Consider the following 26,033-nt stretch of genomic DNA (forward strand, 5'->3'; position numbering starts at 1 on the left):
AGGCTATTAATACACAACATGAACAGCAAACATTCCAACACACTTCTCTGATGCATCCCATATGATCGTATTTCTTACAATAAGTGTAGTTGTACTGAGTCAAATGTTTTTTGGAGATCAAGAAATACAGCATCTACCTGATTGCTTGACACATAGCTTTCAGTACATCATGTGAGAAAAGTGCGAGTTGATTTTCACGTAGTCGATGTTTTTAAAATCGATGCTGGTTGGCATTGAAAAGGTTGTTCTGTTCAAGGTATCTCACTATGTTTGAGCTCAGAATACATTCTCAGCTCCTACAACAAATCAATGTTAAGGATATTGGATGGTGGTTTTGTGTATCATTTCTACTGCCCTTCTTGTAGATGGGTATGACCTGTGCCTTTTTCCAAGAACTGGGCATGGCTTTTTGTTTGAGGGATCAATGATAAATTATAGTTAGAAGAGGGACAAACTCAGCCACAAATTCAGCATAGTATCTGACAGGGATACCATCGGGGCCTGGAGATTTTTTTAATTTTAATGATATCAGCTTATTCTCAACACCATTGACACTAATGTTTATTTCATTCATATTTTCAATGGTATGATGATTAAATTGGGGCAATTCTCCTGGGTTTTCTTTTGTAAAGGAACATTTGAAAACTAAGTTAAGCATTTCAGCTTTTTTTTTGCTACCCTCTGTTTCAGTTCCTGTTCCAGTTCACTATGGACTGGACACTAACTTCATTGCCTGTGGCAGCCATTTCATATGAACAGAGCTTCTTTGGATTTTGTGAAATATCATTTGACAATATTCTGCTACGGTAGTCATTGAAAGCATCACAAATTGCTCTGTTGACAGTCAGGAAAGTGTTTCATTCAGCATCTCTCTATCTATAGCCGTATGCTTTGTTTTACACCTACTATGCGGTAATCTCTGTTCCTTTAGGAGTTCTTTCAGAATGACTGTACATGGGTACATATCTATCCGGTGCATGGTGAGCTATTCTTTTAAACCTGTGCGACAGCTCCTTTACATGCTCCTACCCTGTGCTAAAAGTTTGAAGTTCCTCATTGAAATACGATGCGACTGATTTTTTTTTTTTTTTTTTTTACTGAACATATGTATCTTTCTGCTTGTTTTAACTGTCCTTTGTACTTTAGTACTCACTGTTGCCACAACCACGTCATGGTCACTGATACCAGTTTCGATGTGGACATTGTCAAAGAGCTGGTCTATTTGTTGCCATTGGTTCCAATATATTTGCTTGTGGTAGTTTTCAGAGAAGGCATTTAGTAAAGTATTGTATTGTATTTGCAGGTTGTCTCATCACGCCAACTGCTATCAAAACTTGAATTTTCCAAATTAATTTTTGTATGATAAAACTCTCCATTGATGATTACAGTATGCTTGAGGAACTTATGTAGAAGTGAACTGAGATTTTCTCTAAAGGTCTCAATTACATCATGAGATGAGTCTAGTGGGCAATAAAAGGATTGATTTATTATTATATTCCCACCCCTGACACTGAGTTTTGTCCAAACAATCTCACATGCAGCTGCAATTTCTATCTCAGTGCATTTGAGTTGTTTCTCTACTGTGACAAATACTCCATCTCTGTTTCCAATTGCCTATCTTCTTAATATATACTTACATTTCCCCCAAAGATCTCACTGCCATCAATTTCATATTTCAACCAGCTTTCTGTATGTAGCATTGTCTGAGCTTCACTGCTTCAAACTCTGGCCTCTCTATTACAAAAGTTTTGGCAGTTTACCATTACGATTTTTTTAAACTCTCTCACCTGTGGGACGAATTTCTTTCAATCTTACGCTGATATTTCTGGGTTGCCTACAGCTATTGTTATCTGCAGTAAGTGGTGTTACCTAATCTAAAAAACCCTTTTGTACACACCTCACACAGTCAGCTACAAGTAGCAGCCTCTGATCTGTAGCGCACATCTGATCCATTTAGGGGGACCCTCCAGTTCTCAACCCTGTGGCGCAAGTCCAGGAAGTTGCAGCCTAGATTGTTAAAGAACTTTCAAAGTCTCTGGTTCTGAGTTGAGTAGAAGGACTGAACCAAAGGGCCATGATCAGTTCTGGGGCAATGCTGCAAATTGTGAGCTTCATTGAAACTCCATGTGCCCGGCTTGTCTTCTCAGTGTTCTCTGCCAGTTGCTGGAATGGCCCAAGACCTTGGAGCCCAGAAGACAGGCATAGTTTGTTCCAAGGTGCACCACAATCTGCAGTTGATTGCATCCTTTTCCCTCAGTGGCTGCTGAAATAGCATCTTCAACATGTATCTTCAACATGTATCTTCAACATGTATCTTCAACATGTATCTTCAACATGTTGAACGAGGCCCCCAGGCATACACACTAAGTGCACATGGTGTCCTTTCTTGTCCCTTGCTGCCATTTCCCTAAGGGGTACCATCATTTGCCATAAGTTTGACCTGCCAACAATTAATTGACCCCTTCCCTTTTGTGACTGCCTCCTCCTGACACTGGATAAAACTGGTTCCACCAAAACAGGTGAAGTGTGTCTCACTGGTCAGTTTCAGTGAAAGAATAGTTTGATGCAGCTGTGCATGGTACTCTATCCTGCACAAGCCTCATCATCTGTGCATAACTACTGCAACGTACATCCATTTGAAACTATTTAACTGTATTCAAGCTTTGGTCTCCCTCGACAGTTTTTACTGCCCACACTATTATCAAGGTGATGCTTCCTTGACCCCCAGATTGTGTTTGATCAATCCATAATTTCCTTTAATCACGTTACATCATATATCTCTTTTTATTCCAATTTGATTCAGGTTCATTCCTTGTTAGTTCAACCAGGAAAAAAGCATCTTACTCATCCACCATCCCAGATTTGGATGGAACATGGCTTATTTGTTCTCCTAATGGCGACAAGTAACCATACCAAAATCAAGCGTGTGTGCCCCCCCCCCCCCCCCCCCCCACACACACACTTTTTCTCTCTCTCTCTCTCTCTCTCACTGTGTGCGTGTGTGTTTTTTCATTTATTCAGAGAATGCGAAATTTGGTGTCATGGACTCAACTAATGTCTGAAATAGTGCTGAAGGGAACTGCCACCATGAATCCTGCAGGCTGTCCATAATTCCGTAAGAGTACGAGGAGGTGGATATCTCTTCTGAACAGCTTGTTACAAGGCATCCCAGATATGCCCAATAATATTCATCTCTTGGAGGTTTGGTGGCCAGTGGAAGTGAAGCTCAGAATAATGTTCCTGGAGCCACTATGTAGCGATTCTGGACCAGTGGGGTGTTGGCTTGTGCTGCTGGAATTGCCCAAGTCTGTTGGAATGCACCGTGGATGTGAATGGATGCAGGTGATCAGACAGGATGCTTACGTCTGCATCACCTGTCAGAGTCATATCTAGACGTACACTATGTGATGAAAAATATCCGGACATCCAACAAAACATACGTTTTTCATATTGGGTACATTGTGCTGCCACCTACTGCCAGATACTTCATATCAGCGACCTTAGTAGTCATTAGATGTTGTGAGAGAGCAGAATGGGGTGCTCCTTGGAACTCAAGGACTTTGAACATGGTCAGCTGATTGAGTGTAACTTGTATCATACATCTGTACATGAGATTTCCACACTTCTAAACATCCCTAGGTACACTGTTTGTGATGTGATAGTGAAGTGGAAATGTGAAGGGACACATACAACACAAAAGCGTACAGGCTGACCTCATCTGTTGACTGACAGAGACCACAGACAGTAGTTGAAGAGGGTCATAATGTGTAATAGGGAGACATCTGTCCAGATCATCACACAGGAATTCCAAACTGCATCTGGATCCATTGCAAGTACTATGACTGTAAGGTGGGAGGTGAGAAAACTTGTATTTCATGGTTGAGCAGTTGCTCATAAGCCACACATGATGCCGGTAAATGCCAAACAATGCCTCACTTGGTGTAAGGAGCATAAACATTGGACGATTGAACAGTAGAAAAATCTTGTGTGGAGTGACAAATCATGGTACACAATGTGGCGATCTGATGGTAGGGTGTGGGTGTGGCAAATGCCCGGTGAACATCAGCTGCCAGCGTGTGTAGTGCCAGCCGTAAAATTTGGAAGCGGTGGTGTTATGGTGTGGTCGTGTTTTTCATGAAGGGGGCTTGCACTCCTTGTTGCTTTGCATGGCACTATCACAGCACAGGCCTAAGGCCTACATTGATGTTTCAAGCACCTTTTTGCTCCCCACTGTCAAAGAGCAATTCGGGGATGGCAATTGCGTCTTTTAACACGATCGAGCACCTATTCATAATGTATGGTCTGTGGCAGAGTGGTTATATGATAATAACATCCCTGTAATGGACTGGCCTGCACAGTCCTGACCTGAATCCTATAGAACACCTTTGGGATGTTTCGGAACGCCGACTTCGTGCCGCGGCCTCACCGACACACATTGATACCTCTCCTCAGTGCAGCACTCCATGAAGAATGGTCAGCCATTCCCCAGGAAACCTTTCAGCACCTGATTTAACATATGTCTGCGAGAGTGGAAGCTGTCATCAAGGCTGAGGGTGGGCCAACACCATATTCAATTCAAGCATTACTGATGGAGGGCACCACGAAGTCATTTTCAGCCAGGTGTCCAGATACTTTTGATCACATAGTGTATCAGGGGTCCCATATCACTCCAAAGGCACATGCCCCACATCATTACAGAGCCTCCACCTTCTTGAACAGTCCCCTGCTGATGTGCAAGGTCCATGGATTCATGAGGTTGTCTCCATACCTGTACAGTCCAACTGCCCAATACAGTTTGAAACAAGACTCGTCCAACCAGGCAACATGTTTCCAGTTATCAACAGTCCAATGTTGGTGTTGACAGGCTGTGGCGACGTGTAAAGCTTCATGTCGTCAGTCATCAAAGGTACACGAGTGGGCCTTCGGCTCCGAAAGCCCTTATTCGTTGAATGGTTCACATGCTGATAGTTGCTAACGGCCCAGCATTGAAATCTGCAGCAACTTGTGGAAGGATTGCATTTCTGTCGCATTGAACAGTTCTCTTCATTTGTCATTGGTCCCGTTCTTACAGAATCTTTTTCCGGCCTCAGCAATATCAGATACTTGATGTTTTACTGGATTCCTGATATTCACAGTACACTCATGAAATGGTTGTATGGGAAAATCCCCACTTCATTGCTACCTCAGAAATGCTGTGTCCCATCGCTCCTGCGCCTACTATAACACTATGTTGAAACTCACTTAAATCTTGATAAACTGCCATTGTAGCAGCAGTAACTGATTTAACAACTGCACCAGACACTCGTTGTCTTATATAGGCTTTGCCGACCATTGCACTGTATTCTGCATGTTTACATATCTCTGTATTTGAATATGCCTGCCTACATCAGTTTCTTTGGCACATGGAGGGGTCTTTCCTGTTCAGTGGTTCAGGGTGACTTTCCTGAAATCTACACCTTTTCCTAGACATCTGCAGTCATTTTCTATTACCCGTCTTCCTTCCCCTTCAACCCTTCTGCCTGAAGAAGGCGCCACTGGCTCTGGAAGCTTGCCTAATTATAACTTCCTTTTATGCGTGTTTTCTGTCGCCGCTTGGTGAGTAGATTTTTTTTATCTATCCAATTGAATTATTTTGTCAAAAATTGATTGTTATCGATAGGTGTAGTGTATGCAATTTATAACGGCAACATTCTTATTCTGAATAGACTGCATGAATTTATCTGAAAATTGGTAAGTTCTTTTAGTAGATGTTTTAGTACAGTTAACAACAGCAAGTACTTAAGGAATGGGAACCAGAAAAATTCCTGCCATTTAGGTTAATGGAATGACTTCCAAGATACTAAAGGGTGCATAAATCATTCAGTAATATTATTTCTATGTTTTTAGTTTAATGATTCTGCCAGAGTACCCCAACTGGAATAATTACAGGCTGCACATTTTCATCTCTCACAAAAGATTTCAATTGAAATAAAGAACGTCGTGTTGGGAGGCGTGCTCAACAATTGGATGGTCCAGCTGTTTCTTGACTGCAGTTTGACAGTGGCCATTCATGTGAACAGAGAGTTTGTTGGTTGTCATGCCCATTGAGAATGCAGCAAACTGGTTGCAGCATAGCTTGTAGATCATATGACTGGTTTCACAGGTAGCCCTGCCTTCGATGGGATAGTTGATGCTTGTGACTGGACTGGTAAGGATGTTGTTGTTGTTGTTGTTGTTGTTGTTGTTGTTGTGGTTGTGGTCCTCAGTCCTGAGACTGGTTTGATGCAGCTCTCCATGCTACTCTATCCTGTGCAAGCTTCTTCATCTCCCAGTACCAACTGCAACCTACACCCTTCTGAAGCTGCTTGGTGTATTCATCTCTTGGTCTCCCTCTATGATTTTTACCCTCCACACTGCCCTCCAATACTAAATTGGTGATCCCTTGATGCCTCAGAACATGTTCTACCAACCGATCCCTTCTTCTAGTCAAGTTGTGCCACAAACTTCTCTTCTCCCCAATCCTATTCAATACTTCCTCATTAGTTATGTGATCTACCCATCTAATCTTCAGCATTCCTCTGTAGCACCACATTTCGAAAGCTTCTATTCTCTTCTTGTCCAAACTACTTATCGTCCATGTTTCACTTCCACACATGGCTACACTCCATACAAATACTTTCAGAAACGACTTCCTGACACTTAAATCTATACTCGATGTTAACAAATTTCTCTTCTTCAGAAACGCTTTCCTTGCCATTGTCAGTCTACATTTTATATCCTCTCTACTTCGACCATCGTCAGTTATTTTGCTCCCCAAATAGCAAAACTCCTTTACTACTTTAAGTGTCTCATTTCCTAATCTAATTCCCTCAGCATCACCCGAGTTAACTCGACTACATTCCATTATCCTCGTTTTGCTTTTGTTGATGTTCATCTTATATCCTCCTTTCAAGACACTGTCCATTCCGTTCAACTGCTCTTTCAAGTCCTTTGCTGTCTCTGACAGAATTACAATGCCATCGGCAAACCTCAAAGTTATAATTTCTTCTACGTGTATTTTAATACCTACTCCGAATTTTTCTTTTGTTTCCTTCACTGCTTGCTCAATATAGACATTGAATAACATCAGGGAGAGGCTACATCCCTGTCTCACTCCCTTCCCAACCACTGCTTCCCTTTCATATCCCTCAACTCTTATAACTGCCATCTGGTTTCTGTACAAATTGTAAATAGCTTTTCGCTCCCTGTATTTTACCCCTGCCACTTTCAGAATTTGAAAGAGAGTATTCCACTCAACATTGTCAAAAGCTTTTTCCAAGTCTACAAATGCTAGAAACACTGGTTTGCCTTTCCTTAATCTAGCTTCTAAGATAAGTCGTAGGGGCAGTATTGCCTCACGTGTTCCAATATTTCTATGGAATCCTAACTGATCTTCCCCAAGGTTGGCTTCTACTAGTTTTTCCAATCGTCTGTAAAGAATTCACTTTAGTATCTTGCAGCTGTGACATATTAAACTGATAGTTCGGTAATTTTCACATCTGTCAACATCTGCTTTCTTTGGGATTGGAATTATTATATTCTTCTTGAAGTCTGAGGGTATTTCGCCTGTCTCATACATCTTGCTCACCAGATGGTAGAGTTTTGTCAGGACTGGCTCTCCCAAGGCTATCAGTAGTTCTAATGGAATGTTGTCTGCTCCTGGGGTCTTGTTTCGACTCAGGTCTTTCAGTGCTCTGTCAAACTCTTCACGCAGTATCATATCTCCCATTTCATCTTCATCTACATCCTCTTCCATTTCGATAATATTGTCCTCAAGTACATCGCCCTTGTATAGACCCTCTATATACTCCTTCCACCTTTCTGCTTTCCCTTCTTTGCTTAGAACTGGGTTTCCATCTGAGCTCTTGATATTCATACAAGTGGTTCTCTTTTCTCCAAAGGTCTCTTTAATTTTCCTGTAGACAGTATCTATCTTACCCTAGTGAGATAAGCCTCTATATCCTTACATTTGTCCTCTAGCCATCCCTGCTTTGCCATTTCGCACTTCCTGTCGATCTCATTTTTGAGACGTTTGTATTCCTTTTTGCCTGCTTCATTTACTGCATTTTTATATTTTCTCCTTTCATAAATTAAATTCAATATTTCTTCTGTCACTCAAGGATTTCTACTAGCCCTCGTCTTTTTACCTACTTGATCCTCTGCTGCCTTCACTACTTCATCCCTCAAAGCTACCCATTCTTCTTCTACTGTATGTCTTTCCCCCATTCTTGTCAATTGTTCCCTTATGCTCTCCCTGAAACTCTGTACAACCTCTGGTTTAGTCATTTTATCCAGGTCCCATCTCCTTAAATTCCCACCTTTTTGTAGTTTCTTCAGTTTTAATCTACAGTTCATAACCAATAGATTGTGGTCAGAGTCCACATTTGCCCGTGGAAATGACTTGCAATTTAAAACCTGGTTCCTAAATCTGTCTTACCATTATATAATCTATCTGTAACCTGTCAGTATCTCCAGGCTTCTTTCATGTATTCAACCTTCTTTTATGATTCTTGAACCAAGTGTTAGCTATGATTAAGTTGTGCTCTGTGCAAAATTCTACCAGGCGGCTTCCTCTTTCATTTCTTACCCCCAATCCATATTCACCTACTACGTTTCCTTCTCTCCCTTTTCCTACTGACGAATTCCAGTCACCCATGACTATTAAATTTTCGTCTCCCTTCACTATCTGAATAATTTCTTTTATTTCATCATACATTTCTTCAATTTTTTCGTCATCTGCAGAGCTTGTTGGCATGTTAACTTCCACTACTGTTGTAGGCGTGGGCTTCGTATCTATCTTGGCCACAATAATGCATTCACTATGCTGTTTGTAATAGCTTACCCGCATTCCTATTTTCCTATTCATTATTAAACCTACTCCTGCATTACCCCTATTTGATTTTGTGTTTATAACCCTGTAGTCACCTCACCAGAAGTCTTGTTCCTCCTGCCACCGAACTTCACTAATTCCCACTATATCTAACTTTAACCTATCCATTTCCCTTTTTAAATTTTCTAACCTACCTGCCCGATTAAGGGATCTGACATTCCACGCTCCGATCCATAGAACGCCAGTTTTCTTTCTCCTGATAACAACATCCTCTTGAGTAGTCCCCGCCCAGAGATCCAAATGGGGGCCTATTTTACCTCCCGAATATTTTACCCAAGAGGACGCCATCATCATTTTACCATACAGTAAAGCTGCATGCCCTCGGGAAAAATTATGGCTGTAGTTTCCCCTTGCTTTCAGCCGTTCGCAGTACCAGCACAGCAAGGCTGTTATGGTTAGTGTTACAAGGCCAGATCAGTCAATCATCCAGACTGTTGCCCCTGCAACTACTGAAAAGGCTGCTGCCCCTCTTCAGGAATCACACGTTTGTCTGGCCTCTCAACAGATACCCCTCTGTTGTGGTTGCACCTATGGTACGACTATTTGTATCGCTGAGGCACGCAAGCCTCCCCACCAATGGCAAGCATGGTTCACGGGGGGTGGTAAGGATGGACAAGAATATTGTGTAGGTTCAAAGGTCGGCAGAATACCACTGGCGAGGGGGGGGGGAGATAGTAGATAGCACATTCCTCATTTCAGGACATGATGAGAGATAATCAAAACCCTGGCAGAAAATGTGATTCAGTTGTTCCAGTCCTGGGCAGTACTGAGTCACGAAAGGAATGCTTCTCTGTGGCCGGACAGTGGGACTTGGGGAGGTGGTGCCTGACTGGAGAGATAAGGCACAAGAGATATGTCTCTGTACAATTTTGGGAGGGTAGTTATGGTCTATGGAGACCTCAGTGAGACCCTTGGTATATTTTGAGAGGGACTGCTGCCACTACAGATGCAGCAGCCACATTTGGCTAGGCTGTATCGAAGGGACATCTTGATATGGCATGGGTGGCAGCTATCGAAGCAGAGGTACTATTATTAGTTGGTTGATATGGACAGAGGTACTGACGTAGCCAGCTATGAGGGGACGTGGGGGACGTTTGGAGGCAGTTGTAGAGGTGTTAGTCTAAGGTGGGATTACGAAATGAACAGGTTGGAGAGTTTTATCAGATGGCATTGTGTGTACTGCTCTAGTTTCTGGAGAGCAAGATTTTCAGTGTGTGAGATGGAATCCAAGAATTTGGGTTTGCACAGCATGAGAATTTTATGGATGGAGAAGGGGTATTTCAAGGAGGTTTGGACCTGATCAATATGGTTCTTGGAGGACTGTGTTGGTGAGGGTTAAGGAACGGCAGAATCTGAACAGGTGGAGGTCATTGTGGAAGGAGGGGTTGCAGCCAGAGATGGATAATTTGATGGTAAGGCCATTTTGGGGTATTTTATGAGCCAAGCATTAATTAGTGTTAGTCATTGTCGTATACCCATCTATCTCCTTCCCCCATTCCCATCCAAGCACTACACAGCCTTCTGTTCTACCAATGCACCCCACAGTTTTTTTTCAATTCTTTTCAGCCCTCCTCCCCCCCCCCCCCCAAAAAAAAAAAAATCTCCTCCCGCCCTCTGTCTAACCTCCTGGCTGCTCAGCTGTCCTATGGTGATTCCGTGTGTGTGTGTGTGTGTGTGTTGTGTGTGTGTGTGTGTGTGTGTGTGTGTGTGTGTGTTTTTTGTCTAATCCAGAAGAAGGCTTTTTGGTCAAAATCTTACATATCTAGCAGCCTTTTTGTTGTGCCTGTCAGTGACTCATCATTTTCATAATATTGTTATTACTTTTGTGCTAGTCTTTAAACTGGCCTTCCTAAAATGTCACACTCACTTTTTTGGTGGCTAGTTGCAATAAATGATCACTTAGCACTGACATTAAAATCCGTTTGATGAAGATGTTGATTTACCAATTTATTTTCTTTGTATTGCTAACACAGCTATCACTAACATAATGGATTTTTTGAATATTTGAATGTGTGTTTTTTTTTAAATTAATTCAGTTAAGTTTCTTGCATTTTTGTGCACCCATACAGTCATCATGTTTGATATCATCAGATAAAACATGAAGACATTTAACAAATCTCTCATCTTCAGTATTTTTAGATTACTCATGATAGGATCTGCATTGCAAGAGATCCAATGGTATCATTGTTCTTCATCTTTGCTCATGAAAGAGTAATTTTCACCAGAGCCCATTGATACTGTGGTAACATTTACATCAGACGATTCATTAAGAATCTTATAATATTCTTATTGAGACTTGGTAATTTAAGGATGTAGAAAAAAATGGTGTAGTTTAGTTAAAGATCGTCAGTCAAATCAGCAGTATTAATAGTACATGTGACCATTTGTGTTGTACCAGTTAAAATCTACTGACAAAAATCAATGTTTCATCTTCATTACAGTTATCAGCCTTCTCTAATATAAAAAATAGGGAATATAGTGTTTCTTTTGGATGGCACTCATTTCAGTGCCGTAGCATACGTGTGGAGGTTGGATTTTCATGTACTATTATTTGTGAGTTCTTTATAGCTTCCTTCAAATGCTACTGGGCTTTTTAGTAAATTTATGTGTTGATTAATGATGCAAACACAGCAGTAGCGCCTACTAAAACACACCATTTAGGTAGAAGTGAATCCTATGTTGAAATATCTACTTCAGTTTCTCGATATTTGCCTTTAAATCTTGAATAAACGTGATGTAAATCGCCTAAAATCAACTATTTTCTTTCATACCTTTTTTTCCTGTGCTTCCAATATCTTTTGTACATAGTTTGTAGACTGTTCTTCACTTCAAATGATAATCATTTATTAGTAAATTAGTTACTTCAATTTTTAGTTTCTTCTGTCTTTTGCAGCCTTGGTTCTGCTTGCCATGTTCAGTATTCAGAAACTTTTGAAAGTATTTCAGATTTTTTCCTGAAATCAGATAAGTGAGATGGGGATATTTACCAGCTGAATTTGTTCCTTTCTCATACTTAGGCATGAATTGTTACTTATGTTATCAGCCAGCAAGTCCATATCCTCCCAGACACATAGCTTGTAAGTATCCCAATCCGTGATACTTTGGAATAATCACTGAAATAAATACAACAGAACAAGGTATTTATGTACAATTTGTGTGCCCTTCAGGACTTTTGCATAGCTCCGTTGGCCCAAATGAGAGGGTATTTGACCAGTTCTCATTCCTTGTGTGCTTTCTGTTGTTGAATAACTTAAACTCTCAACTGGAAGAACTTACCAGTTTTCAGAGGAGTAGATGTACTCTGTTCAGAAAAAAGTTACTGTTATAAATAATGTTTACTTCATATAGTGCTGTTTAAAATAATTAAATTAATGTAAGGTTCCACCACTGTTGTTATGAATCCACGTGACTACATGGCAGAGGCCTTCGCCAATTATCTGACTCCTCCGCCTGTAAACTCTGCCAAAGTGATCCCATCCCAGAAGTCCAACGCAAACTCCAGTGCCTGCTTAAAGCCATAGGCCCTTCCCAGAACACCCTCCCTGCATCCACCTCCCTCATCACCCCTGTGATAGCCTGCACTCCCACCTTCTACATGCTCCACAAACCCAACAATGCTTGATGGCCCATTGTGGCTGGTTATTGTGCCCCCACTGAAAAAAATTCAGCCCTCATTGACCAACAACTCCAACCAACAACCCATAATCTAGCGTCCCACACCAAAGACACCAACTACTTCCTTCACTGACTCTCCACCATCCCCACCCCTTTACCTCCTGGATCCCTACTCATCACTGTTGACACCATCTCCCTATACACCAACATCTCCACTACCTCATTCCTTATACAACTTACTAATTTTAGCCTAACCCACAACTATTTCTCATTTGAAGGGAAGGTATATAAACAAATCTGTGCACAGCCATGGGCACCTGCTTGGCACTCTCCGATGCTAACCTTTTTATGGGCCATCTAGAGGAGGCCTTCGTAGCCTCTGAAAACACCAAACCCCTAATCTGATTCAGGTTCATTGATGATATCTTTATGATTTGGATTTGGGGCCAAGACAGCCTGTCTTCATTGCTTCACAGCCTCAACACCTTTTCCATCTGCTTCTTGTGGTCCTCCTCAACCCAGTGCTCTTAGATGTCTACCTCCTCCTCTCTGATGGCTCCATCTGGATTAAACCCACCAGTCACCAACAGTACCACCATTTTGACAGCTGTCCTCCCTTTCACAAAGAAAAAATCTGTCCCATACAACCTGGCCAACCAGGGACAGCATATCTGCAGTGACAAAAACTCCATTGCTCAGTATTCTGATGGTCTCACCAAGGCCTTCACTGACAGGCACTATCCCCAAAACCTAGTCCACAAACAAATCTCTCATTGCATTTGCCCTCACACCTCCAGTCCTCCCACCACCCCAACAACCAGCCACAAAGGAGTGTCCCCTTCATCACCCAGTACCATCCTAGGACTGGAACAACTGATCTACATCCTTTACTGTGACTTTGATTACCAATCATCATGCCCTGAAATGAAGGACTTCCTACCCAAGATGCTTCCCACCCATCCTAGTGGGACCATCTGAAGTGGTCTGTTCCTCAACCGAGTTACCTAGCACACCAGCAATGGCACTGGAGTCAGACTGGCTCCACATCCCTGTCAGAGCTTCTAAAACCTCATTGACTCTCTTCCTGCTTATCTCGCAGCAGTCCATGCTGCAAAAGGTGGTTATTCAGGGTTTTGACAAGTGGTTATATTAATGTGACTGGGCAGCGTATTAATGTTGATTTGCTTTCTTTATAGCCTATCTTCTAAAATAATTTTTAAGGTCAGTATTGTCTTGGGTGGTCCTACAATCCTCCAGAACGCAAACATCCTGCCCATGATCAGTTTCTATCAGTTTTTCAATTCTTATCTTAATTATTGGTATTTTCAGTATTTTGCAACCATGACTTATTAAACTAGGGGTTCAGTAATATTTGGACCTGCCAGTATCTCCCTTTTTTTTGGAAATGGAATTATTACATTCTTTTTGAAGTCTGCAGGTCTTTTGCCTGGCTGATACATCCTGCAAATGTGGTGGAATAATTTTATTGTCGCTGGCTTTCCCAAGGATCTCAATAATACTGAGTGAACATCATTTACTCCAGGGATCTTGTTTTTCGACTGAGATGTTTCAGTGCTGTGGAAAATTCTTCTGGTAGTGTTGTTTCCCCCATCCCATCTTCATCTACATTATGCCTTCCACTTTCAGCTTTCCCTTTTTTGCTGAGTACTGGTTTACTACCTGAGCTCTTGATATTAATAAAAGTGCTCCTCATTTCTCCACAGATCTCTTTATTTTTCATATAGACGGTATTCATCTTTCCTCTAGTTACATATGCTTGTACAGTGTTGCATTTGTCCTCTACCCATTCCTGCTTAGCCATTTTGTGTTTTCTGTCTATCTCATATATTTAGATGTCTGTATTCGCTTTTGCTGCACACCAATTAAATTCAGTACATCTTGTGTTATCCAAGGATTTCTGTGGAGTTCTCTTTTTGTATATTCAATCCTCTGCTGCCTTTAGTATTTCATGTTACAAAGTTATCCATTCAACTTCTGTTGTATTCCTTTCCTGGTTTCCATTGCATAATACTCTCTTTGAAACTCTGAACAGTCTCTGGTTCCTTGTATTTATCTAGGTCTCACCTTACTTTCCTACATTTCCACATGTTTGTGCATTGTTATCTGCTGAATGTAGCGTCATGGAAATAAAGTTATTGCTACTGCTCATATTCAAATTCTTCACAGGAAGAGTAAACTGTTCTGGACTACTGACATCCAACCAACAGAGAACTTGCGTGGATAGTCCTCCCAATTGATCAAATCAAAAGAATTTATGTAAAGAAAGCAACAGAGCACATGTTTACAAAAATTCATTTGTGGTAGTTATGAGATCTAATGGTAGTTTACTTGACAACTAATCAAAACATCATAGGTCTGGGTATCAGTTTGCAGCCACTGCTTAAATTTTCAATAAAATCATCATCATCAGTGGTGGCCAAAGACTTCTGGTTTAAGGTGTTTGTGGGTAATAATTGCAACCTCTCACTGTGATGCTGAATAAGACAGTTTTATGTTTTTTTAGTTTTCTTTTACCGTGCATACAGTGATTTGTACTGAACTATGTCCAATATCTCTTCCCTTCCCCCCCTTCCCCTGTGTGCCCCTTCTCTCTCTCTCTCTCTCTCTCTCTCTCTCTCTCTCTCTCACACACACACACACACACACACACACACACACACACAGACCAAGTCATACTACTACACATTCTTGTAATAAATTTCCTTCAGACAGAAAAATCTTCTGTCGCCAGAGCAGCACAGATTTAGAAACTATTGCTGATGCGAAATTCAGCTTGCCCTTTTCTGATATGATATTCTGCAAACCATGGATGAAGGGCAACAGGCAGGTTTCATATTCCTAGATTTCCAGAAAGCGTTTGCCATGATGCCTGACTGTAGAGTGTTGACGAAGATGTGAGCATATGGATCAGTTTCACAGATATGTGAGTGTCTCAAAGATCTCAGTATGTTGTCCTCAATGGTGAGTATTCATCAAAAACAAGGGCATTGTCAGGAGTGACACAGGGAACTGTGATATGACTGCTCTTTTCTCTCTATGTACGTAAATGATCTGATCAACAAGTTGAGCAGCAATTTACAGCTGTTTGCTGATGATGCTATGGCATGCAGGAAGGTGTCTAACGGAGTGACTGTAGGAGGATACAGGTTGACTCGGACAGAATTTCTATTTAGTGTGATGAGTGGCAGCTTGCTCTAAGGGTAGCAAAATGAAGGTTAATGTAAATGAGTAACAGAAACAATCCTGTAACATTCAAATACACCATTAATTGTGTGCTGCTCGACACAGTCATGTCGATTAAATGTCTAGGCATAAAACTGGAAAGCAATATGAAATGGAGTAAGCACATCAGGTTGATAGTAGGAAGCTGAATAACTAACTTCATTTTATTGGGAGAATCTTTGGGCAAGTGTAGCTGACCTTTAAAGGCAATGGTGTATAGGACACTAGTGTGACCCATTCTTGAACACTGCTAGAGTATTTGAACTCCCCACCAGGTCGGATTAAAGGAAGGCATTGATGCAATTCAGAGGCATGCTTCTAGATTTGTTGCAGGTAGGTTCCGTCAGCATACAAGTACTATGGAGATGCTTCATGAACTAAAAAATGGGAATCCCCGGAGGAAACAAGGCATTGTTTTTTGTGAGGCATTATTGAGAAAATTTAAAGAACCAGCATTTGAGGCTGACTGCAGAAAAATTCCACTGTCGCCAGTGTTCATTTTGCGTAAGGACCATTAAGACAAGGTGAGAGAGATTAGAGCACAAATGGACGTTTATAGATAGTTGTTTTTCCCTCACTCTGTTTGGAAAGGAAACGACTGGTAGTGGTATGTGGTACTCTCCGACAAACACAGTACAGTGGCTTGCGGATTATGTTTGTAAATGTAGATGTAGATTCAGAATTTTTCTTTGGAGTACAAGGAGTTGTCAAGCAGACATGATTTCAATTTGTGTGTGAGGTTAATTTTATTATCCAACATGGAAGACAATCTATCAAGAAGTTCAAAGTGTTAATGATGATTAAATTTTCCTCTGTGCTGAATTCTATCAGGCAACTTCCCATTTCATTCCTTTCCCCCAGTCCATGTTCTGCTGTTAATTTTCCTATTATTAAATTCCAGTTACCTGTGACAATTAAATTACTATCTCCCTTAATGATCTGAATAATTTCTTTGATCTTATCATACATTTTGTTCAATCTGTACATCATCTGTGGAGCTAGGAAGCATATAATCTTGTACTAATGTGGATAGTGTTGACTTTATATTGATCTTGACTACAAGATATGCTATTCATAGTAACTCACTTACATTCCTATTGTTTTATTCATTACAAATACGAGACCTACTACTGAAATACCTCTATTCAATCTGTGTTGATTTTCCAATACTCAGCTGACCAAATACTCCCCACTACCTCCCACTGTATATAACTTGGCCCTACCCATTTCTACTATTTGTTTCCCTAAGAAGTTATACAGATAAACACAAATAACTGTTAAGAAGTAGTTCATCAAAGAAAGAAGGGAATACAAAAATGATAATGAAAAGAGAGGTATTTAGCAAAGTCTCTTAGATATTGAATCAATGGGAAGTGTAGGGAAGCAAAACAAAATAGATACAAAAAAATATGAAGAAATCAAGAAAGATATTGTTATTTGGAAGAACAAATTCAGCACATAGAAAAGTTAATATAACTCTCAGTAGAATCAAAAGCAAAAACAAAGGCATTAAGAGTGCAAAAGGGATTTCACTGTTAAACACAGAGGGGAGAGAGAGAGAGAGAGAGAGAGAGAGTGTGTGTGTGTGTGTGTGTGTGTGTGTGTGTGTGTGTGTGTGTGTGTGTGTGTGTGAGAGAGAGAGAGAGAGAGAGAGAACAGACAAGTGAAAAGAGTATGGTGATTAATGATCTTTTCTTTGGGAATACTATTTTTTGAAATATGTTTCCGCCTTTTGACAGTTAATTGTTAATTTATTTTACTCAGCCATGATATTGGCTTTTTAGCCATTCTCAAGGGCATGTTAGGGCAGGCTTCTTTTAATGTTTCAGAATGCACTTGAGAATGGCTGTAAAGCCAAAATTATGACTGTGGAAATAGATGAACAATTAAGTCAAATGGCAAAATGTCTTTCAAAAAAGTACATCAATTGCCTCTTTGAGGGAGGAAGTGTCTGTGGATGTGTCAGAAGAAGAAATACATGGCAATTTGCAAGACAGGGGGAGAGGGGGGGGGGAGGAGGAGGAGACTGGTTCTATAATAATAGTTTCCCAGAGCTTGAAAATTGAGGACCTGTTAGACAACTGTCAGTTTGGCCTGAGGAAAAGTAAAGACACCAGTGGCAGTTCTGGCATAAGACTTGATAATGGAGACAAAACACTTACATGGAATTTTACATTGTAAAAAAGCATTCAGCATTGTAAAAAGGTGCAAGGTGGTCAAAATTCTCAAAAAAATTGGTATAAGCTTGTGGGAAAGAGGGAGGGAGGGGAGGTAATGCTAGTTGTATCCATGGCATTCAATAAGCTATATTTGCTTCCAGGGCTGTGCCAGATGGTTGTCTGGCAGCAACTTCTCCAGCTGAACTTTCATTTGCTAGGTATGAGTTTACCAAACCTAGTTTCCTGATCTGGAGACTGTGTGTGTTGCCAGTCCTGTATAACCATAAACTTTGGGCAGGATTCAATGACCACTGTACAGTGTGGTAGTGGAATATTGTGTCACAGGGACCAGAAATCTCAGCTTAATGGTGCAGATTGCCTGTGTGGTACAAACTTCTATGAAAGAAACCTCAATACTAAAGTGTGCTGTGCACCGATGAGATGGAACAGCCATTAGCGTATAACTTATGGGAAATCTATCATCTCAGGTGTATAAGGCTTACCCAGCCAAGTGGGGGCTTTGCCTGAGTGGAAGTTTATTTCAAAGCTGCCTGTGGAACTCCACGACAAATTCAACAGATAAAAAGGAACACCCTAAAAGGGAAGAAGGGCATACTGTCTGGGTGTGTTAACACCCATTGCGATCTTTGGCTTAGAAAAGAATTCCATATAGTAATAGGCCACTTACGAGGTCTCAGAATTCCCACAGTAAAGTTCCCCACTAGGGTAGCCACTTGCTCACAAACAGCCATTGATAATATCTTTATAGAAAAGTCCAATGAACAAAATTATATTACAAAACCAATAGCCAATGGCCTCTCAGACCATGACATGCAGTTCCTTCTGTTAAATGTTAATACTGAAAAGATGGGGTTGTCAGGTTCGGTAGATGCTGCTATGGATTACCTTAGACCAGACATTTCAAGTAATTTCCATAATATGAATTTGACCCTCACTACCCCAACAGAAATAATGTCCATCATAAAATCTTTAAAATCAAAAACATCTAGTGGGTATGATGAAATATCAACAAAGTTAATTAAAGAATGTGATTCTGAGCTAAGTAACATATTAAGCTATCTGTGTAACCAGTCGTTTATCAGTGGAATATTTCCTGAATGGCTGAAATATGCTGAAGTTAAGCCACTGTTTAAGAAGGGAGATAAAGAAATAGCATCAAATTTCCGTCCAATTTCACTGTTACCAGCATTCTCAAAAATTTTCGAAAAAGTAATGTACCGTCGTCTTTATAACCATCTTATCTCAAATAACATACTGTCAAAGTCACAGTTTGGATTTCTAAAAGGTTCTGATATTGAGAAGGCTATCTTCACTTACAGTGAAAATGTGCTTAATTCATTAGACAAAAAATTGCAGGCAACTGGTATATTTTGTGATCTATCAAAGGCATTTGACTGTATAAATCACAATATCCTTTTAAGTAAACTAGAATATTATAGTGTAACAGGAAATGCTGCAAAATGGTTCAAATCTTATATCTCTGGCAGGAAACAAAGGGTGTTATTAGGAAAGAGCTTGATACATGTCTATCAGGCATCATCCAACTGGGAACTAATTACGTGTGGGGTCCCACAAGGTTCCATTTTGGGGCCCTTACTTTTTCTTGTGTATATCAATGACCTTTCATCAGTAACATTACCAGATGCCAAGTTTGTTTTGTTTGCCGATGATACAAACATTGCAATAAATAGCAAATCAAGTGTAGTCTTAGAAAGATCAGCCAATAAAATATTTGTGGACATTAATCACTGGTTCCTAGCCAATTCTTTGTCACTAAACTTTGAAAAAACACACTACATGCAGTTCAGAACTTGTAAGGGGTGTCCCAAGAGTATATGTCTAACATATGATGACAAGAAGATAGAAGAAGTGGACAGTGTTAAATTCTTGGGATTACAGCTTGATAATAAATTCAATTGGGAGGAGCACACCACAGAACTGCTGAAGCGTCTTAACAAATCTCTGTTTGCAATGCGAATTTTGTCAGACGTAGGGGATATAAAAATGAAAAAGCTGGCATACTATGCTTACTTTCATTCCATAATGTCATATGGGATTATTTTTTGGGGTAATTCATCAAGCCAAGCTAAAGTTTTCCAGGCACAAAAACGTGCAGTAAGAATTATATGTGGTGTGAACTCAAGAACATCCTGCAGAAGCCTGTTTAGGGAACTAGGGATACTAACTACAGCTTCCCAGTATATTTATTCCTTAATGAAATTTGTCATTAAAAATATATCACTTTTTCAAACCAACAGCTCAATTCATGGAATCAATACTAGAAATAAGAATAATCTTCACAAGAATTTAAAGTCACTTAGTCTTGTACAAAAAGGTGTGCATTATTCAGGAACACACATTTTCAATAACTTGCCAGCAGCCATAAAAAGCTTAACAACCAATGAAATTCAGTTTAAGAGAAGCCTAAAGGATTTATTGGTGGCCAACTCCTACTCCATTGATGAATTTCTTAGTAAAACCAACTGATTTGTATATAAGTACAACATAACTTCTGCACAATTTCAGTGCAGTAATGTGTTCACTGAAAATTTGTGTGTGTGTGTGTGTAAGTATAATCTAACTTCTGCACCATTTCAGTGCAGTAATGTGTTCATTGTAAATAAGTATTACAGTAGTTGTATTACATGTTTATTACCTTATAAATAAATAAAAAACGTTTTTTATTTTAAATTCAGTGCATTAGTATTTGTAAAATGACTCTTAGTGTTCATTAAAAATGACGATCATTCCACTTGGGACCTGTGGAATGGTACATTAGCTTATTTGTTTTAGTTGTAAATATTTGTCATGTATTGTTGTTTTTCTGACATGTTCCACATCCAGGAGGACCTCCTCACTACGGATCAATTGGAATGAAAGTAAATCTAATCTAATCTAATCTAAGACAGGAGGTAAGCTTTGAAAAACTTTCTACATATATGTTGGACTACAGTGTATACCAGTCACACAAAAATTTATCAGGTGTCTTAGGAATGGCACACTAATGGTGGAAACTGCCACATCACACCAAGCTGAAGTCTTGGAGACAGTGAAAGATTTTTGAGAATACCGAGTTGTGATAAAACATCACAACAATCTTTCTTTCTAGCAAGGGTTTTTCACTTGTGGAAGCCTAATGGATATTGAGTTAAAGCAGCTGAGGAAAGAGTGAGAACATCTTACTGTGATGAATGTTAAAAATTAAGTGATGTGAGAGAATGTTAAATTGGAAAAGATGTCTGCATTCGTTCTCTAGTTCTCCTGTGTTGGCTGAGCTTACTACAGTAGCACTCCTCCTTCTGAAAATGAGACTATATATTCCTGACCCAATACATTGTTCCAAATGTCAACATGATGGACACTCCACTACAGCATGCAATAGACGGACATTTTGTGTAAATTTGGCCAAGGCACAAGCAAAATGGGAATCCTTGTACGGCTCCTCTGTTTAGTTTGAAGTGTAAAGCAGTCATGCTGCTTGGTGCCGTGACTGCCAAGTTTTGGAGGATGAGAGGAAAATCCAGGAGATAAAAGTTACAAGGAGAATCCCTATTTTGAAACTCAGAAACCACCAAGATTTGTAACCTCATTTGCTTTGGTAGCAAAAACTTCATCCTTAAAGAGAGGATTTCTTGATGCAGACTTTATAATCTGAAGTTGCCACGGACACTTGCACATGCAAGTGCACTTGCAATGGAGAAGTTGCTGCCAGACAACATGTGAATCTTACAAGCTTACTGAACAATCAGTGGAATACGCAGGATGGAATAATGACAGTATTGTGGAAAGGATACAAGACTGTTCACTATATAAAAGAGATGTTGAGTTGCAGACAGGAACAACAAAAAGACTGCAATTTTTCTGTTGAGTCTGTCTGGAGCTCAAAACCTATATGGTGAGTAGCAATCTATCCTTTGCATAACATTGTCATCAAAAGTAACCAACAAGCCACAAATAGTGACAGGTAGACAGACTGAAGATCAGTAATATGCCACCAATGATTAAGTCACCACCATCTCCAGTGATGGGGAAAGGTATGGTAAAGAGGTTTAGAGAGTGAAACAAAACAGTCCAAAGCCATCAGACCACACTGCATTAGTATTGTATAATGAAGCTGATGGAAGTACAGGAAATATGGATGTAGAAATGTGGTTGAAGGAACCAAAAAGCCATTCCAGCGGGATATGCTGTTGCAGCATCCCCACTTGACAGATAGAAACCGGTCAAGAACACACAAAACCTCACCAATAAAATGTCTCCCATTTTACAGTGGAACACAAGTTGACTTGGAACATATGTGGAGGAGGTCAGACTCTTAGCACAGGTCAGACCTTTACACTTGTGTTTACAGGAAACATATTTTAAATTATCTGATCCCTCTATGTTTAGAAGCTGTACACTGATCATCCAGAATATTATGACCACCTACTTAATAGCTGCTATGTCCCACTTTGGCACGGATAATGGTGGCGACATATCATGACATGAAAGCAATGAGGCCTTAGTAGGTTGCTGGAGGGAGTTGGCAGCACATCTGCACACATAAGTCACCTAATTCCTGTACATTCCAGGAAAGGGGGCAATGAGCTCTGGAAACACATTCCGTCACATCCCAGATGTGTTTGATTTGGTTCAGATCTGGCGAGTTGGGAGAGTACATCAATTGGAACTTGCAACTGCGTGCCTCGAACCCTCCATCACAATCCTGACCTTTTTTTCTCCATCAGTCCTCTGATTTGCTTATTGCAGCCTGCTGTGAATTCGTCTTCTGTGCCAACTTCTTCATCTCAGAGTAGCTCTTGCAATCTACATCCTCAGTTATTTGCTGGATGTGTTCATGCCTGACTTCCTCTACAGTTTTTTTGCTCTACAGCTCTCTCTAGTCCGTGGAAGTTATTCCCTGATGTCTGAACAGATGTCCTATCATGCTGTCTGTTCTTCTTGTCAGTGTTTCCAACATATTTCTTTCCTTTCCAATTCAGCACAGAACCTCCTCACTCCTTATCTTACCAGTCCACCTAATTTTTAGCATTTGTCTGTAGCACCACATCTCAAATGCTTTTATTCTCATCTGTTCTGGTTTTCCCACAATCCATTTTTCTCTCCATACAATTCTGAGCTCCAAACATACTTTCACAGAAATTACTTCCTATATTTGATACTAGTAGACTTCTCTTGGCCAGGAAAGCCCTTTTTGCCAGTGCTAGTGTGCTTTTGATGTCCTCTAGCTCTGTCCGTCATTGTTTATTTTGCTGCCTAAGTAACAGAATCCCTTAACTTCATCAACTTCATGACCATCAATCCTGATGTTAAGTTTCTCGCTGGTCTCATTTCTGCTACTTCACATTACATTCATCTTTCTGTGATTTACTCTCAATCCATATTCTGCACTCATTAGACTGTTCATTCCGTTCAGCAGATAATATAATTCTTCTTCAGTTTCTCTGAGGATAGCAGTATCATCAGCAGATTGTATCATTCATATCCTTTCACCTTGAACTTTAAGTCCACTGCTGAACCTTTCTTTTATTTTTGTAATTGCTTCTTCGATGTATAGATCGAAAAGTAGTAGCGAAAGAATAGATCCCTGTCTTACAGCTTTTTTAAGCTGTGCGCTTCATTCTTGGTCTTCCACTCTTGTTATTCCTTCTTGGCTCTTGTACATCTTGTGTATTACTCATCGTTCCCTATAGCTTACCCCTATTTTCCTCACAATTTTGAATATCTTGCACCATTTGATATTGTCGAATGCTTTTTCCAAGTCAACAAATCCTTTGACCATGTCTTGATTTTTCTTTATTCTTGTCTTTCATTATCAACTGCAATGTCAGAATTGCCTGTCTGGTGCCTGTACCTTTCCTAAAGCCAAACACATCTTCAATTTTCTTTTCCAGTCTTCTGTATATTATTAGTGTCAGCATCTTGGATAGATGTGCTGTCAAGCTGGTTGTGTGATAATTGTCACATGTCAGCTCTTGCAATCTTCTGAACTGTGTGGATGATGTTTTTCCAAAAGTCAGATGGTATATTGCCAGACTCATACATTCTACACACCAACACGAATAGTTGTTTTGTTGCCACTACTCCCAATGATTTTAGAAATTCTGGTGGAATATTTCTATCACATCTTTGTTATTTGATCTTAAGTCTCCCAAAGCTCTTTTAAATTATGATTCTAATACCAGATCCCCCATCTCCTCTAAATCAACTGTTGTTTCTTCTTCCATCACATCAAACAAATAGTCCCCCTCATGGAGGCCTTCAATGTACTCTTTCCACCTATCCGCTCTCTCCTCTGCATGTGACAGTGGAATTCCCACTGTACTCTTAATGTTATCACCCTTGCTTTTAGTTTCACTGAAAGTTGTTTTGACGTTTCTATGTGCTGAGTCCGTCCTGACAATCTTTTTCTTTTTTTTTTCTTTTTTTTCTTTTTCTCATGCAACCATTTTGCCTTAGCTTCACTGCTCTTCCTACTTATTTCATTCCTCAGCAACTTGTATTTCTGTATTTGTGAATTGCCCAGAACATTTTGAACTTCCTTCTTTCGTCGATCAACTGAAGTATTTCTTTTTCTGTTACCCATGGTTTCTTCGAGTTACCTTTTTGTACCTATGTTTTTCTTTCCAACTTCTGTGACTACCCCTTTTAGAGTTGTCCATTCCTCTTCAGCTGTGTTACCCATTGAGCTATTCCCTATTGAAGTATCTATAGCCTTAGAGGACTTCAAGCATATCTCTTCATTCCTTATTACTTCCATATCTCACTTCTTTGTTTATTGATTCTTCCTGATTAATGTCTTAAACTTCAGCCTATTCATCACCACTACTACATTGTGATCTTAGTCTATACTTGCTCCTGGATATGCGTGACAATCCACTATCTAATTTTGAAATCTAATTGAAATCTTCCCATACCTCCCGGCCTTTTCCAAGTATTCCTCCTCCTCTTGTGATTCTTGAACAGAGTATTTGCTATTACTACCTGAAATCTATAACATAATTCAGTTAATCATTCTCCTCTCTCATTCCTTGTGCCAAGCCCATTTCTTTTGTAACTCTTTCTTCTACTCCATCCCCCACAACCGCATTTCAGTCCACCATGACTGTTAGATTTTCCTCTCCCTTCACATACTGAATTACCCATTCAATATCCTCTGTATACCTTCTCTCTCTCTTCATCTTCAGCTTGCAACGTCGGCATGTATACCTGAACTATCATTGTCGATGTTGGTTTCTGTCGATTCTGATGAGAACAACCCTATCACTGAATTGTTCACAGTAACACAATCTCTGTCCTACCTTCCTATTCAATACTACTTCTGTTATACCATTTTCTGCTGTTGTTCATGTTACCTGTACTCACCTGGCCAGAAATCCTTGTCTTCTTTCCGTTTCACTTCTCGGACCCCTGCTATATCTAGATTAAGCCTTTTCAATTTCCTTTTCAGATTTTCTAGCTTCTGACATTGCACGCTCTGAATTGTAGAACATTATCCTTTCATTGGTTACTCAATCTTTTTCTCATGGCCACCTTCCTCTTAGAAGTCCCCTCCCAGAGATATGAAAGGGAGACTATTCCGGAATCTTTTTCCAGTGGAGAGATCATCATAACACGTTTCCAGTTACAGACCACATGTTCTGTGGATACACATTACGTGTCTTTAATGCCTTCTGCATCTTCATGCTGTTGATCATTGCTAATTCTTCCACTTCTAGGGGCCGTTTCTCATCTCATGGGCAAGAGAGTACCCTGAACCTTTGTCGTCTCCTCCGACCTCTTTGACAAGGCCGTTGGCAGAATGAGGGTAAGTTCTTATGCCGGAAGTCTTCTACCACCGTTACTGATTTTTATTAAAAATTTAAGCGGTAGCAGAGTTCAAACTGAGGATTGAGGACGTTTTTATTACTAATCACAGATGCTACCCCTAGACCATGGGTCGTGTGTTATCTTGTTGAAAAATGCCACTGCCGTTGGGAAATACATTTGTCATGTAGGGTTGTATGTGGTCTGTAACCAGTGTATGGTACTACTTGACCGTCATGGGGCCTCTCACAAGCTCCACTGGACTCATGGATACCCACGTG

The 26,033-nt window shown here is 40.2% G+C and overlaps 1 protein-coding gene across 1 annotated transcript in view; it reads left to right on the forward strand.

The window, feature by feature from the left end:
• Positions 1–26,033, forward strand: part of LOC124776403 (peroxisome biogenesis factor 1) — a 388,232-nt gene that overhangs the window by 1,699 nt on the left and 360,500 nt on the right. The window contains 1 exon segment of the mRNA XM_047251383.1: positions 25,665–25,753. Coding sequence (XP_047107339.1) covers positions 25,748–25,753 — 6 coding nt within the window. The 5' untranslated portion in view covers positions 25,665–25,747.

This window comes from Schistocerca piceifrons, chromosome 2 (assembly GCF_021461385.2).
Source record: "Schistocerca piceifrons isolate TAMUIC-IGC-003096 chromosome 2, iqSchPice1.1, whole genome shotgun sequence".
Classification (NCBI taxonomy): domain Eukaryota; kingdom Metazoa; phylum Arthropoda; class Insecta; order Orthoptera; family Acrididae; genus Schistocerca; species Schistocerca piceifrons.